General features: G+C 34.1%; 1 protein-coding gene across 1 annotated transcript in view; it reads left to right on the top strand.

Moving 5' to 3' along the window:
* LOC135200138 (histone H4 transcription factor-like) overlaps nucleotides 1-14,728 on the top strand; it is a 162,671-nt gene extending 147,943 nt beyond the window's left edge. Inside the window, exons 10-11 of the mRNA XM_064228473.1 lie at nucleotides 6,980-7,193; nucleotides 12,380-14,728. Of these exons, the coding sequence (XP_064084543.1) occupies nucleotides 6,980-7,193; nucleotides 12,380-12,478 (313 nt within the window). The 3' untranslated portion in view covers nucleotides 12,479-14,728. The remainder of the gene's footprint in view (nucleotides 1-6,979; nucleotides 7,194-12,379) is intronic.
* Nucleotides 14,729-14,971: the final 243 nt, after the last annotated feature.

Raw genomic sequence — 14,971 nt, 5'->3', positions numbered from 1 at the left:
TTTTGTACAAAAATCCTCTTACTATGTTCATTGTACCTTGAAAATGTGTAACAATTACACTAAAGTACTTGGTACTTAGTTTTTCATTTTTTCCTCCTTGTGGCAAACCTGCACTACTGTATGTATGTCAAATCAGTAACAATTCACATTTCACAATAAATTTAACATATATAATGATTAAATATAAACAAATGCAATACAGTAACAACAAAAATTTAAAAAATAGCCTTAATAGTTTAATGATAACCATATTCAACAAAATAAATAAAGGCAGTCCCCCAGTTATGCTGATAAGTGAAAACTGTCATTAACCAAAACTCATTGATTTATGGTGCCAATATCCGGTTAATGACGCCAATTACTAGTTAATGGTGCTGATTACTGGCACCTTTGTTAGGTGTATTATGGCTAACAAACTTCCATAACAAAGATTAACCTTTGCAACTGACCAATAATAGTAAGACCATCTTGTTAAAGCAGGTTTTCTAATGTAAAAACTTGCAGCTCTTCTGCTATCTGTCCTTCTATGAAAAGTTGGTACCTTGTACAATGGTACCTCGACATCCGGAAGTAATCCGTTCCGAGGCGGCCTTCGTAACCTGAGCTTTTCGTATCTTGAACCGCATTTTACATGTAAATTGCCTAATTCGTTCCAAGCCCTACAAAAACACCCCAGTAAATTTTATAATAAAGCTAAATTGACCAATAAACAATGAAATACATACAGGAATTTGGACCATTCAATACCTAACTTAATACGTACTACTAATATGTACCTGTAAATAAAGTGTATTAGTATACATGGTATACAAGAAATACTGTATGTACATACGTACGTATGGTAGTAAAATGTGGAACCTTACTTCTTGAGTGAGGCTATCTCCAAAAGTGGCGACAGAGGAGGAGGACAAACGGCAGAAAATTTATTATGTAGTACGCACACTTAAGTTAACGAAACACATTAAAAATGTCAGGAAACATAAACTAAACTTTACGAAACACATTAACCCTTAAACGCCGAAGCGGTAAATATAAAAAACCCCCGAATGCCGGAGCCGGTTTCGAGTGAGCGCGGAATCGGAAAAAATAATTTTTTCAAAAAATCACAGCGCGCTTAGTTTTGAAGATTAAGAGTTCTTTTTTGGCTCCTTTTTTTGTCATTGCCTGAAGTTTAGTATGCAATCATCAGAAATTAAAAATGATATCATTATCATATGTAAATAATGCGATATATGGTAGCAAAAAACAAAAATTATACATAATTGTATTAAAATCACGCTGTGCAAAAAACGGTAAAAGCTAACGAGTTTCTTTTTTTTCATTGTATTGTACACTAAATTGCAATAATTTTGATATATAATACATTGTAAAACAATAAAAGCAACACCAGAAAAATATTATCACAAAAAGATGTACGAATTCGTAACGTGCGGACGTAAAAAAATGTTTTTTTCAAAAATTCACCGTAAATCTAAATATTGTTCTAGAGACTTCCAATTTGTTTCAAAATGAATACAAATGATTGAATATTACAATACTGTAAGATTTTTAGCTTACAATTGCAGTTTTCGACCATTTCCGACGAGTTAAAAATGACCAAATGTCAAAATTTTTTTATACATTTTTTTTATATGCAATTATTTCGGAAATTAGAAAAGCTACAACCTTCAAATATTTTTCGTTTTATTCTACATGAAATTGCGCACATTTTCATATATAAAACTCTATGAAATGCCTAATATGAAATGGAGCAAATTTTCCGAGAATGCGATGTACACAATTCGGAGATTTATGGCGGAGAATCCGCGCGCGGAGGGAAGGAAAGTTTTTTCATAAATACACCATAAATCGAAATATTGTGCTAGAGACTTCCAATTTGTTGCAAAATGAAGGTAAATGATTGAATATTACTAAAATATAAGAGTTTTAGCTTACAATTGTGTTTTTCGACCATTTCAGTAGAGTCAAAGTTGACCGAACGTGGTTTTTTTTCTATTTATCATGATTTATATGCAAATATTTCGAAAATGAGGAAAGCTACAACCTTCAATTATTTTCCGTTGTATTCTACATGAAATTGCGCACATTTTCATATATAAAACTTTATGTAACGGCTAATTTAAAATGGTGCAAACATTACCACAATCGCACATATGATTTTTTCGGAAGAGTTACCGCGCGGACGTAAGGAAAATGTAATTTTTTTCATAAATTCACCATAAATCGAAATATTGTGCTAGAGACTTCCAATTTGTTACAAAATTAAGGTAAATGATTGAATATTACTAAAATATAAGAGTTTTAGCTTACAATTGCGTTTTTAGACCATTTTGGTAGAGTCAAAATTGACCGAAGGTTGAAAATTTGTCACTTATCATTTTTTATATAAAAATATTTCAAAACTGATAAAAGCTACAACCATGGGTTGTTTTTAGTTGTATTGTGCATGAAATTGCGCACATTTTCATATATAAAACTTTATGTAACGGCTAATTTTAAAATGGTGCAAACATTACCACAATCGCATGTATGATTTTTTTCGGAAGAGTTACTGCGCGGACGTAAGGAAAAAGTTTTCTCATAAATTCACCATAAATCGAAATATTGTGTTAGAGACTTCCAATTAGTTGCAAAATTAAGGTAAATAGTTGAATATTACTACAATATAAGCGTTTTAGCTTACAATTGCGTTTTTTTACCATTTCGGCAGTCAAAGTTGACCAAAGGTTGAAATTTTGGCACTTATCGTTATTTATATGGAAATATTTCAAAACTGATAAAAGCTACAATCATGAGTATTTTTTTGTAGTATTTCAAATGAAATTGCGCACATTTTCATATATAATACTTCATGTAACGGATAATTTAAAACGGTGCAAAAATTATGTCAAAGTGACGAAATAATTTTTGAGATGTCACTGATACTTTTTAGTGCGATAAGAAAGAAATTCGCGCTTGCGCGCCTGCGTATCGATTGTAAACAAAACAACGCCTTGATCCGTGAACTCCCAGCATCCCCCAAGGCGCGTGATTCAAAATTTTTTGGCTGGTAGGCCTATAAGTATTTTTCCGCAAATTTAAAAAAAAAATTTTTGAGTCGACGTATGGTACGTCCATTCGGCAATCGGGGGAGATTTTGACTCGACGTTTAATACGTCCATTCGGCGTTTAAGGGTTAACAAAACCGTAACACTTAACTTTACTAAAAACTTAAAATTAATTTTTTTATTTTTAAATTTTTTTTTTACTTTATACTTTACGGTTTGTTTGTTTTTTTATTTTATTTTTATTTATTTATTTATTTATTTATTTTTTTTTTTTTTACAAAATTTCAATTTCTTCACCACTTTCAACTTTCTGCTTTTTTGTTGTATCAATTGGATCTTCCTTTTTGCTTACTCCTACTAAAGGCCTCTTTAAAAAATAACTATCCAAGGAAGATTGCTTCTGCTTACTTTTCACAATGTTCCTGAAACGACTCAGGCAAACGTCTTCGAACTGCACAAGCATACGACCTGTGTAAGCATTTTCAGGGTGTCTCTTTTCTACAAATGATTGCACCTTATGAAAAGCAGCTAGAGCATCCTTAATTTCTGCCGTTGTCATAGGGTTGGCCTCCAACTCCTTCAGGTCATCCATCGTAAGCTCCTCTTGGTGCTCCTCGAGAAGGTCATTGATGTCGTCCCTTCAACGACCAGCCCCTTGGACTTGCTGAGTGCAACGATCTCGTCAAGATCTGGTTGCGAAACGGTTTCAGGAACGTCAGCTGTTCCTGAATCTGCACCAGCTTCGCCCACGTCGAATCCCTCGAAGTCTCGGACAGATACAGCATCAGGCCAGAGTTTCCTCCACGAAGAATTCAAGGCTCACCTCAAAACCTCCTGCCAAGCTTGATCGATGAGTTGGATGCACATCACAACATAGAAATGTTCCTTCCAAAATTCACGCAAGGTGAGGTTTGTGGTATCGGTGATGTTGAAACATCTCTTGAAAAGATGTTTCGTATACAGCTTCTTGAAGTTCGATATCACTTGCTGGTCCATGGGCTGGAGGAGAGGGGTGGTGTTAGGCGGAAGATAAAGAACCTTGATAAAAGAATACTCCGCTTGGATATCTTCCTCGGTGCCAGGAGGGTGATTAGGGGCATTGTCCAACAACAGCAGACATTTAAGAGGGAGGCGCTTCTCTTCCAAGAATTTCTTCACTGTCGGTCCGAAACACAGATTTACCCACTTGGTGAACAAAAGTCTCGTTACCCAGGCTTTCACATTAGCCTTACACATCACTGGAAGCTTCTCCTTTAGCACTTTGGTGGCCTTGAAGGCTTGAGGAGTCTCTGAATGATACACAAGTAGGGGCTTCACCTTGCAATCCCCACTGGCGTTCAAACAAAGTGCGAGCGTAAGCCTGTCCAGGTAGCTTTTCTTCCTGCGTGATCTACGTCCGACGAGGCATATTTTTCCAATAAAGGCCAGTCTTGTCACAGTTGAAGACTTGCTGAGAACTGTAGCCTTCCTTGATCGTCATCTCGTCGAACGTCTTAATAAAGGCTTCGGCTGCTTTCGTGTCCGAGCTGGCCGCCTCCCCATGCCGCACCACCGAATGGATGCCAGTCTGTTTATGGAATTTTTCGAACCACCCATGAGAAGCCTTGAAGTCTGGGGTTGGCGTCGATGTCCCTTCACCTCCATCGTCTTCGGCCTGGGCAATTAAATTGCCGAAAATAGCGCTGGCCTTGTGGCAGATTGCCGTCTCGGTTATCGTATCGCCAGCGATTTCTTTGTCTTTTATCCAGACAAAAAGCAGCCTTTCCATCTTGTCATGCACGTGGCTCCTCTTGGTAGACAAAATCGTCACGCCCTTGGAAGGTGTAGCTGCTTTGATGGCTTCATTCTGCGTAAGGATGGTGCCTATCGTCGACGGATTTCGGCCATATTCCTTGGCGATCACACTCAATCGCATGCCAGCTTCATACTTTTTAATGATCTCCATCTTTGTCTCCAAAGAAAGCATCCTCTTCTTTCCATGAACTTCAACTTTCTTGGGACCCATGAATACATATATACTGTACGTAATTAAGTTATGTAGTATACGTATGTACAGTGGTACCTCGACATACGAAAGGCTCAACTTATGAAAAACTCGAGATACGAAAGCAAATATGAAAAATTTTACAGCTTTACATACGAAAAGTTTTCAAGATACGAAAGGTTGTTGCTGTAAAGTCCCGAGATTCGCCCGGACCACCGAGAACAATTTTAAAACTCCCGCGCCGCCAGCTGAGTAAACTCGCCACCATCCTCCCGCTCTCCCATTGGTTCCTGATGCTAGTCACCCCATAAGATCCTGCTCTCCTATTGGTCAGCATCTACCCCTTGTGCCTTAAGTATTCTATTGGTAAAAGGATGCTGTAAATTGAAATACTTATTCATGCAACACATTTAATAATAATAAAAAAAAAACATTAGGTAAAGATTGAATAAAGAATAGAAATGAATGGTTATTATACTGTTTGGTAGTTTCAGTAGTTGAAGAGATAATGAAAATTTATGGCTTAATGTGTAAAGTGATTGCTTGGCGATCGTTCGATACTCGTAAGTGCTGGATGTAAACAGAAGTTTGGAAGCTTTTTTTTTTTTTTTGTTTTTTGTTTATTATAGTTAATGGTTACTTGATAATTATTTGAAATGAGTACATGCAATACATTTAATAAAAAAATTGTGAATTAGATATCATAAAATATAAAATAAATCAGACTGCCAACAAATACGTATTTTTTAGAATTCTTCTTCTGTTTTAATATTACGTTACGTATATGTTTCATTATAGCTGTCAGTAACTCGGTATCTCCATTAGGTAAAGATAGAATAAAGAATAGAAATGAATGGTTATTATACTGTTTGGTAGTTTCATTAGACCGTCGTAACGGGGACTGCCTGTATATATATATTATATATAATATATATATATATATATCATATATATATATATATATATATATAATATATATATATATATATAATATATATATATATATATATATATATCTATATATATATATATATATATAGGTATCATATATATATATAGTATATATATATATATATATATATATTATATATCTTATTATATTATATAATATATATATATTATATATATATATATATAGATATATATATATCTATATTATATATATATATATATATATATATATATATATATTCATTGAATAGAATGGCTTTCTCACTGTTAACCAGCTTTTTTGAAATTGCTTCATATTTTCTAATTATTTTCTTTACTTCATTGTCCAGGTTACTAATGAACACATAATGGGGTTCTTCCATTTACTCCAGTATTTGTCCATTAGTAACCTGAACAATGAAGTAAAGAAAATAATTAGAAAATGTGAAGCAATTTCAAAAAGCTGGTTAACAGTGAGAAAGCCATTCTATTCAATGAAGGTTGTATCCGTGAAAAATTGTGACCCTAGAAGTATTTATATAATATATATATATAGATTATATATTATATATATATATATATAATATATGATATATATCTATACATATATTATTGTATAGTATATGGTATATGTATATTATATGTATATTATATATATGATATATATATATATATATAATATAATTATATATATATATATATATATATTATATAATATATTAGATCTATATATAGATTATATATATATACGGATTTGCGACCCCACTAGAAAGCTTGAAGGGGGGGGGGGGATGAGCGCCCCTCACTGCTCCCCCCAAATGACGCTCCTGTTTGTGAAGCTTGTCTTGCAAGTTAATGATCTTAGTGTTTAAGCAGTGTGTATATCTAATTGATAATACAGTATTGCAGTTGCTTTATTTTTTAATGAAATTATTTGTTTGTACAGTAAGGTTAATGGTGTGATAGATATAAAAGTACAGTATTGTTCTGTGTATATTATACAAGAAATTTTTTTCAGGTATAAACGAGATGAAGATGGTTTCTACCGCTTGCAGACGATTAGATATGAGAGCATTGAGTTGACTCAGGAAGAAGATGAAAACTTGCAAGAGGAGGCAGTTGACAATCCAGATCCCTTGCCTTCTCCCACTCCACCTTCCTCTGCTGCTGTCTCCACTCCTAACAATGAACCTCTATCTCAGAGGGATGCTAATCAGGACTGGCATAATTCTGTAAGTTTTTTAAGTCTGTAAGTTTTTTAAGTATTTCAGTAATGCATAGTCATGTTCTAGTGTAAGCATGTTTCTGTCTACAGTAATTAAACTTGAAAATGTATTTTAACACAGTAGTGCCTCAGGTTACGAAATTAATCCGTTCTGAAGCGGCCTTCGTAACCTGATTTTTTCGTATCCAGAACTACATTTTACATGTAAATTGTCTAATTCGTTCCAAGCCCTACAAAAACACCACAGTAAATTTTATAATAAAGCTAAATTGACCAATAAACAAGGAAATACAACAATTTGGACCATTCAATACCTAACCTAACCGTTACTGTACCTGTAAATAAAGTGTATTAGTGATGTCCAAAAGTGGCGACAGAGGAGGAGGACAACCAGCAGAAAACATGAACACTTAACTTTACGAAACACATTAAAAATGGCATAAGACATTAACACTAAACTTTACGAAACACAGTAACAAATACTTCATGATTATCTCCATCTTCGTCTCCATAGCAAGCATTCTCTTCTTTCCGTGAACTTCAGCAACATTCTTGGGACCCATGGCTAATAACTTAAGTAATTAAGTTCACACACAACACGATAAAGTAACTTACAGTACGTACAACGAAAGCGAAATCACAAACACGAATTTATGTTAACGAACGAAATCTACGTGAACGAACGAATTCCACGTGTATGGTAACGCTGCCGAAACAAAATATTCGAGGAACTCCCTTATGCAGATGCATGATGGGATAGATGCTGACCAATAGGAGAGCAGAATCTTATGGCAGTAACTAGTACGTATCAGGAACCAATGGTAGAGCGGAAGGATGGTGGCGAGTCTACTGAGTTGACGGTGCGCGAGTTTTAAAATTGTTCTCGGCAGCCTGGGCGAATCTCGGACTTTACAGTAGTACACCTTTTTGCAACCTGAATTATTTTCATACACAGAAGCAAAAAAAATCTTTGTCTTTGCCTTCGTAACCTTGTATTCTTCAAGTGTGCTTTTGAATCTCCAGATGTTTAATTTGTCATGTAAGGTCACTACATGCCAGGTTCATGCAAGTCTTTTGCAATTGTTCAATCCTGGCTCTTTTTTTTTTTTTTTTTTTTTTTCAAGATCTTTGGTCTATTTTTTGTCAGACATTTTAGTCCTGCATACATTTTTGCATTGAATTATTTAGTCATTATATGCATAAACAGGTAGTTTATGCATATAATGACATTTGGTACATGCCCTATTTAACCATAACAAAGTTCCACACATATTTTCTTTCACCAATTTTTTTAGGTACAGGTACAGACAAATCCTACATAAATGTCATTTATGTACTAAATTATGGAAGTTAATTACGTTCAACCCTAGTACTTTATAGTGGTAGGTAAATGTTGATTATAATAATATTTGTAGCATGAAGAAGTTGATTTGGGAAATCAAATGAACCCTGTAATTATCATAACTTTTTTTTATTTTTTTTTAATAATAGGACATGCACAACATAGGTTGTCTTTCACAAAACAGGAGAAACAAACTTATATCTCATTGCCTTTAGGTCATACATGAGTAACTCATGGAAGTTTAATTTTCAGTATATATTTTGTGTTGGTCTCATTTCCTGATTGTACACCTGTGGTTGCAGATTCTCCTCGCCGAGATTTAGCTAAAATCAGTGCATAATGGGATTTTTGGGGAGTGAAGTTGAATATGTGTTCTGAAAATAATTACCTGTTCCTCAGTTTATAATTTGCTTTTGTAAGGAAGGGCTTGGGTATTTAGGAATCTCTAAAATCTGGTCATGAAGTTTGTCTGTTTTGCTCTTAACTTAGGTGCTGTTCTTGACTGCATTTATCATGATGGCCTGCATGTCAATCTGAGATACATGTCAATTAATAGGAGCATTCTCATATTTTCATTGTAATTTTAATTAATAAATAATGCATAGTATGTAGTTGGTGATGGTCATTATAGGTACTGTGGTTTTCCCCAAAAAGGTTGCTAATGCAGATGATGGTACAGTCCTGGACAAAACTACCTTTTCCCCCATGATCAGGATTTCTCAATTATATGACAATGTCGCATACTTTTAAGTCTGACCTTTCCCCCATGATCAGGGTTTCTCAAGAATATGACAATGTCGCATACTTTTAAGTCTGACGAGAAGTTGGAAACTACCTTGGTGATAGTAAAAACATTGAATGAAGAAAGGGGTGTCTCTGACTCAGTTTGGATTGGAACAATGAACGTGATTAATAACAACAGTCATCGGATTTTATTGTTTTCACCAATACAGTTTAACTTTTGCTGGTTATTATACATCCAATCACAACATTAAGTCTCTTACATCCCAACTTCGGGAAATCTGTTAACATGGCAGATTCTTCGAATCGCCACAACAACAGATGAACAGTTGGCTTCGACACACCTGTCTGTCTGCCTAGAAATCTCCGCATGTTAAACCATGCAGTACGCAGACCAACAAATTGCCCACGCAAGGAATAAGAGCATCGTGTTGGCGTATGCTTGTCACGGCTACATAGACATTAATGAGTGAAGCTCTAATCTGAAACCTGTCATCACTTTTCAAGCCAATAAAATGTTACCTAATCCTTTCTTATCATTACTGCTGTGAGATTCAGAGCCTTTGTCCCGGTGTTTTTCCAAAATAACTTTTTTTTTTTTTTTTTTTTTTTTTTCTCCATGCATTTGACAAAGATATTACTAAGCCACAGTATACTTTACATTGCTACTTAATTTTCGGCAGCATTCTTTATTACTTATATTAGAAAAAGTATATTCATAAGAGTAAAATAAAGCAGCCAAAGCCAGTGGTGGAACACTAATGTATACCCTGTGACAAGTGTCATCTTTGTCAGGTACGTTGATAAAATTTTATTCCGGAAAAACGCTGGGACACCGGCTGTGAATCTCATAGTAATATAATATGTACTGTCTTATAGGAAAAGATTATTAAATCGTGAAATACTTCAAAGTAGATGTTCATAATTTACTAAACAAAGATTTCATAATCAGTAAACTATCTTGGGACCGTTTGGTAACTAGGCTACCTCATTCACTTGTTTGTTATTCATGGAATAATATATCTTGATTCATGATATATTTATTTCACAGCGAGATTAGATTTTGGAGTATTTGTCGAAAAGTTTCATTCTCCATGAAATCAGGAAATTTTTTTTATTTATTACTATATTTTTTCTATTATCTAGATCTAATTTTTGAGGAGCAGACATGATTCTATATGGTAACTGTTGTATGCCTAAAATAAATTACCATTACATAGAAATTTATTTCATTCTCATATGCTTTAATTCCAAGATATTTTATATGAAAATTTTAATCTCTCTTCCAAGAAAAAGAAAGAAATAGAGAAATATAGAAGTTATAACAATTTAGACACTAATTATTCTTTTGCAAAATGCCTCTGAACAACACGTCTGCTTATCATAAAGCGATAATCTTTATGTTGGTGGCTTGTACCCTAAACTAGGGTAACAAACAAATAATTGAGATCTCTTGGTTACAATATAAAATGTAGTATTCATTATTCATGGGCACATTCCATGAACTGTTGCCAGGAATGGAGCACAAGATCACAACAAACTTAGGCTTATGTTCTTGACAGACAATTTGCTATTTTGAGGATTCAAAAGAAACGCGAAAATCGCTTGTCACACAATTATATAGGTAATGTAAGGGTAGACTTCTTCTGGTGCTTGGCTTCGGCTGTAAATTTCATAAATTCATTCATTCGAGCCTACGGATTGTTTGAACTGTCATAGAATAGATATGACCGCTAATAGAAGAAGGACCTATCTATTGAATTTTAGCAGTACCTATCAACAGCAAAATATATTTCACAAACTTCCCATAGGGAAAATAAATGAAAAAGGATTTGGAATAAAAATTTAAAACAAATGTCAGATGACTGACTTATTACACAATGAAGGATAAAAATTCATACAAATCCATTGAATGCTTTTTTAATTGCCGCCGCCAAACAACATTCATCTATATGTTTGTTTGTGTGGTGATTTTACGCTGCATGGAACTAGTGGTTATTCAGCAACGGGACCAACGGCTTTACATGACTTCCGAACCATGTCGAGAGTGAACTTCTATCTCCAGAAATACACATCTCTCACCCCTCAGTGGAATGTCCGAGAATCAAAGTCGCAGCCACCGAAGTAGCACGCCAACACCATACCGACCATGCCACTGAGGCGTTGTTTATCTATATGGGTGAAAATAGAAAATAGTGAAAGACTTCTTAGGTAAGCAAAGTGTTTCAGACAAACCCCTAACATTAATTCAAAGTGAATATTAGTGTAACTATCACCTAAGTACATAATTTCCCAATTCTCAGTGGACTTGAAAGAGTGCGACGTTGCCACATTCATCAGCAACCCAGACTGGGGGAAAGAAAGTTTTGTTTAGGACTGTACATATTCTGCATCCATCTGATTGTGCACTTGAGATTTTTGGAGAGTTTGGTTTAACCCTAACAGAAGTCAGTTCAGAGGGAATTCATTGTACATGGTACCAGACATTGCTCACTTTTTTTTTCAAGAAACTTGATGGGTGCTGAATGTTCCTTCAAAATTTCATCGGTATCTTTCTAATCAAGAACATATTTTGTTGGTTTCTAAACATGAAAATGTTTGGATCTTGTCTGTATCTTGAGGGTTCATCATCTCTAAGGAACTTTCATATTCAACAATATTACTTCTGAAGTAAATAGCTTTTGCTATTGCTAATATCCATTTCATTGTCAGAGGGAACATTCACTTATTCAAAATTTATTTGTCTAAATACTGTAGGAAGTAACAATGTGTAGGGTTTACTGTGTTACATTTTTAAGTTCAACCTTCCAAAGCAGAACAGTTTTGCTTTTGTTCATCTCATAGGGGAGGGGGGTCATTGTATGTGGTGTAATCACATACCAGTTAAGCTGGTGCCCTTGGGCCACCAGCTTAACTGTCTTTAAATATTCATCCATCCTGTTATTTGGTTTTCCCACCTCATTCTTAACTTTTTTAAACTAACTTGTTTCAATTTTTGCTCATCTTGGAAGGACACTTCTGTTGACAAACCCTATGAGTATCTAGAAATGTGATTTAATATGTGTAACCTTTGCGATCCATTATATTTAGCGTATGGTTTTCCTTTCCAGAAATTGAGTTCCAAAAATGAGAAAGTTTTACTCAAACCTCCAAGTTCGCCTCAGGATTCTGTGTCGCAGGAGATTATCTTGCCTTCAGAATATTGTTAGAGCTGCTTCTGTACTATGTTCCTCTGTTAGCAAGATAACAGAATGCAATGAACTGGAGTAAGTGGTTGTGTCCATTTTATTGCTGTTTGGTCACAAATTGCATTTATTTATTTACAGTAATCAAGACTAAAGGTGTAATGGGACCATAACACTTATTTCAGTAATAAAATAACATCAGCATAAGAATTGAACAACAAACAAGCATAAATAAATGGTTATAACTTTAAAATAAATCGGTGTTTGAAGGACCAGATTTACTACCATTTTAAAAGAATTTTTTAATTTTTAATCATTTAAATAACTTTTATTGAGAGTTGAGTTTTCCATCATTACTTGGAGATTTTGAAGTCCCTCAAGGTAAGAGGTATGTTTTTTAACTGGGTCTTCAAATTTTTACATCTTCTTAATTAGGTCTTTAAATTGTCACACACATTTACATCTTAATTAGGTCTTAAAATTTTCACACACATTAAGTATGGGTTATTTAATGAACATTCTGTATGTGGAGAATGCAGGTCATTAAGAGTGAAACATTTCACAGTCCAAAACCTTGACTGCCGAAATTTTGAATTTTCTTAAAACAATCCGTTTGTGACACCCCTATGAATGTCAAGTGTTTTGGCCGGTCTGGTTAAACTATTGTACGTACCTTGTAAGTGATAATCTTGCTGTCCTTTGTTTAGGCTAGCTGCCCATTGATTGCATTTGATGGATGAGAATAACTGTGTGAAGAGCAGTATCATCATTTTGCTGATTATGACCATAATTCTTTTTCTGGGTTACTGTATGGTTATTAAAAGCATCATTAGCAAAAACTCTTTGCTGCCAATTAAAGACAACATTAAGAGTAGTATATAGCCTCTTACGTTTAATTGAAAACCATCTTAGTATCTAAGGGTAAACTGGTCAACCAAGCAGTATAGTCTGAACAAGTGTGGACTTCATTTTTAAATTTATTTTGGAGCTACCAGTTAGATGTAAAATGTAGTAGAGAAATATTTTGCACCATAATAACTCTCAACCCTTCACATTAGGGCTGATTTAACATAATAAAGCCATAAATCTAAAAGGTAATTTTGGTTCAAACCTTAATGATTAAATTAGCACACAGGAATCTTTAGTGCTTAAAAGCACTTTCCCCAGTATAACTACAATCCTATTCTTTGGTGCTATCTACATTTTATCATAAGTCAGTCCGAGTTTGAAATAGTGCTTCTCCCATCCAGAATTCATTATCTACCAATATCATCAAAACCAGCTGAATTCGTTTGTATGTGGTAGTATCCCATGACTGCATGTGATAACCCTTGCCCTAAATTCTTGCTTTTCCTCTTTGACCTTCTTGATTGCAGTGAGGAACACAAAAAACAGTGATAGTTTTAATTATTATAATTCAGTGATCCCTATTCATATGGAACATGCTCACAGGGGCCATGGAGTTGAAATTGAAGCTTCTGAAGACTATGGTATTCATTTGAAATAAGTAACAAAGTAATAGGAAATACAGACAGAAGAGTTACAAGAAAAAAACTAACAAGTTAATAAATAGGTAATAAACCATAAGTTAATTATTAAAATACAGGGAGAAATATTAAAAGTCAGTAATGTATAGCATCCTTACTTGAATATCACTACCAGTGGATTTATGTGCTAGCTTCTTTATACCTTGCCTCCATAATAGAATTGTTGGTAATTTTTTTGTCATCAGTTCTACCAGCAGTGTTCCCACATGTAGCTATACTTTGCAATCCCCTTCCTTCCCCACTAAAAGGCTGCTGGTTATTGGAGCCCAGTTTTTTTTTTCAGAACACTTTTTTGAAGCTTCTATTTTTTCCTTTTTCCAAAATTATTGAAAGGAATAGCTTACTGAAAATTTTTAGTTAAGACTTTAATCAGAATAAAATTATTTTAAATGAAGTGTGTGTCTGTCTCTTTCAACTTGTGAATTTTCTACTATATTAAACACTTAATTTAAAGTATAAATAGCATTTTATATTATTTCAATTGCATAGCTCTTTTAACTAACAATGTGAAAAGGACTAAAGTTCAGAGGAGTACTGAAATAAAGATGTTAATTGTCCAATACACCTTCAAAATCATTCAGCATACAAGATAAAAATACTGAACTTGTATCTACAACCACCAAACTCATTCTCTATTATTTTTTTTTTTCTTGAATTCTCAAGAATATTTATGTTAAAGTAGATTGAACTCTTGTTGATATATGGCTCAATAAATTTACCTTTGACAGTATGGATTTGTAACCTTATTGTAAATTGCATGTAAGAAAATGGTTTTGTAATCCTATTGTGAATATAGTTACTTTTGCATGGAAGACTAGGATTTTTTTTATAGACAAATGTTGTAACTCTGCTATGATTGCTTGGTTGTCACCTCACATAACTTGAGAGATGACAGCTTTTATATCTGAATACTACATGCAGTGTTTTTGCAGTATCCCTCAAACCCCAGCTTCATTTCTTTCACCTTTTT

The sequence above is a fragment of the Macrobrachium nipponense genome, chromosome 26 (assembly GCF_015104395.2).
Source record: "Macrobrachium nipponense isolate FS-2020 chromosome 26, ASM1510439v2, whole genome shotgun sequence".
Lineage (NCBI taxonomy): Eukaryota > Metazoa > Arthropoda > Malacostraca > Decapoda > Palaemonidae > Macrobrachium > Macrobrachium nipponense.
This window is presented reverse-complemented; position numbering and strand designations above follow the sequence as displayed.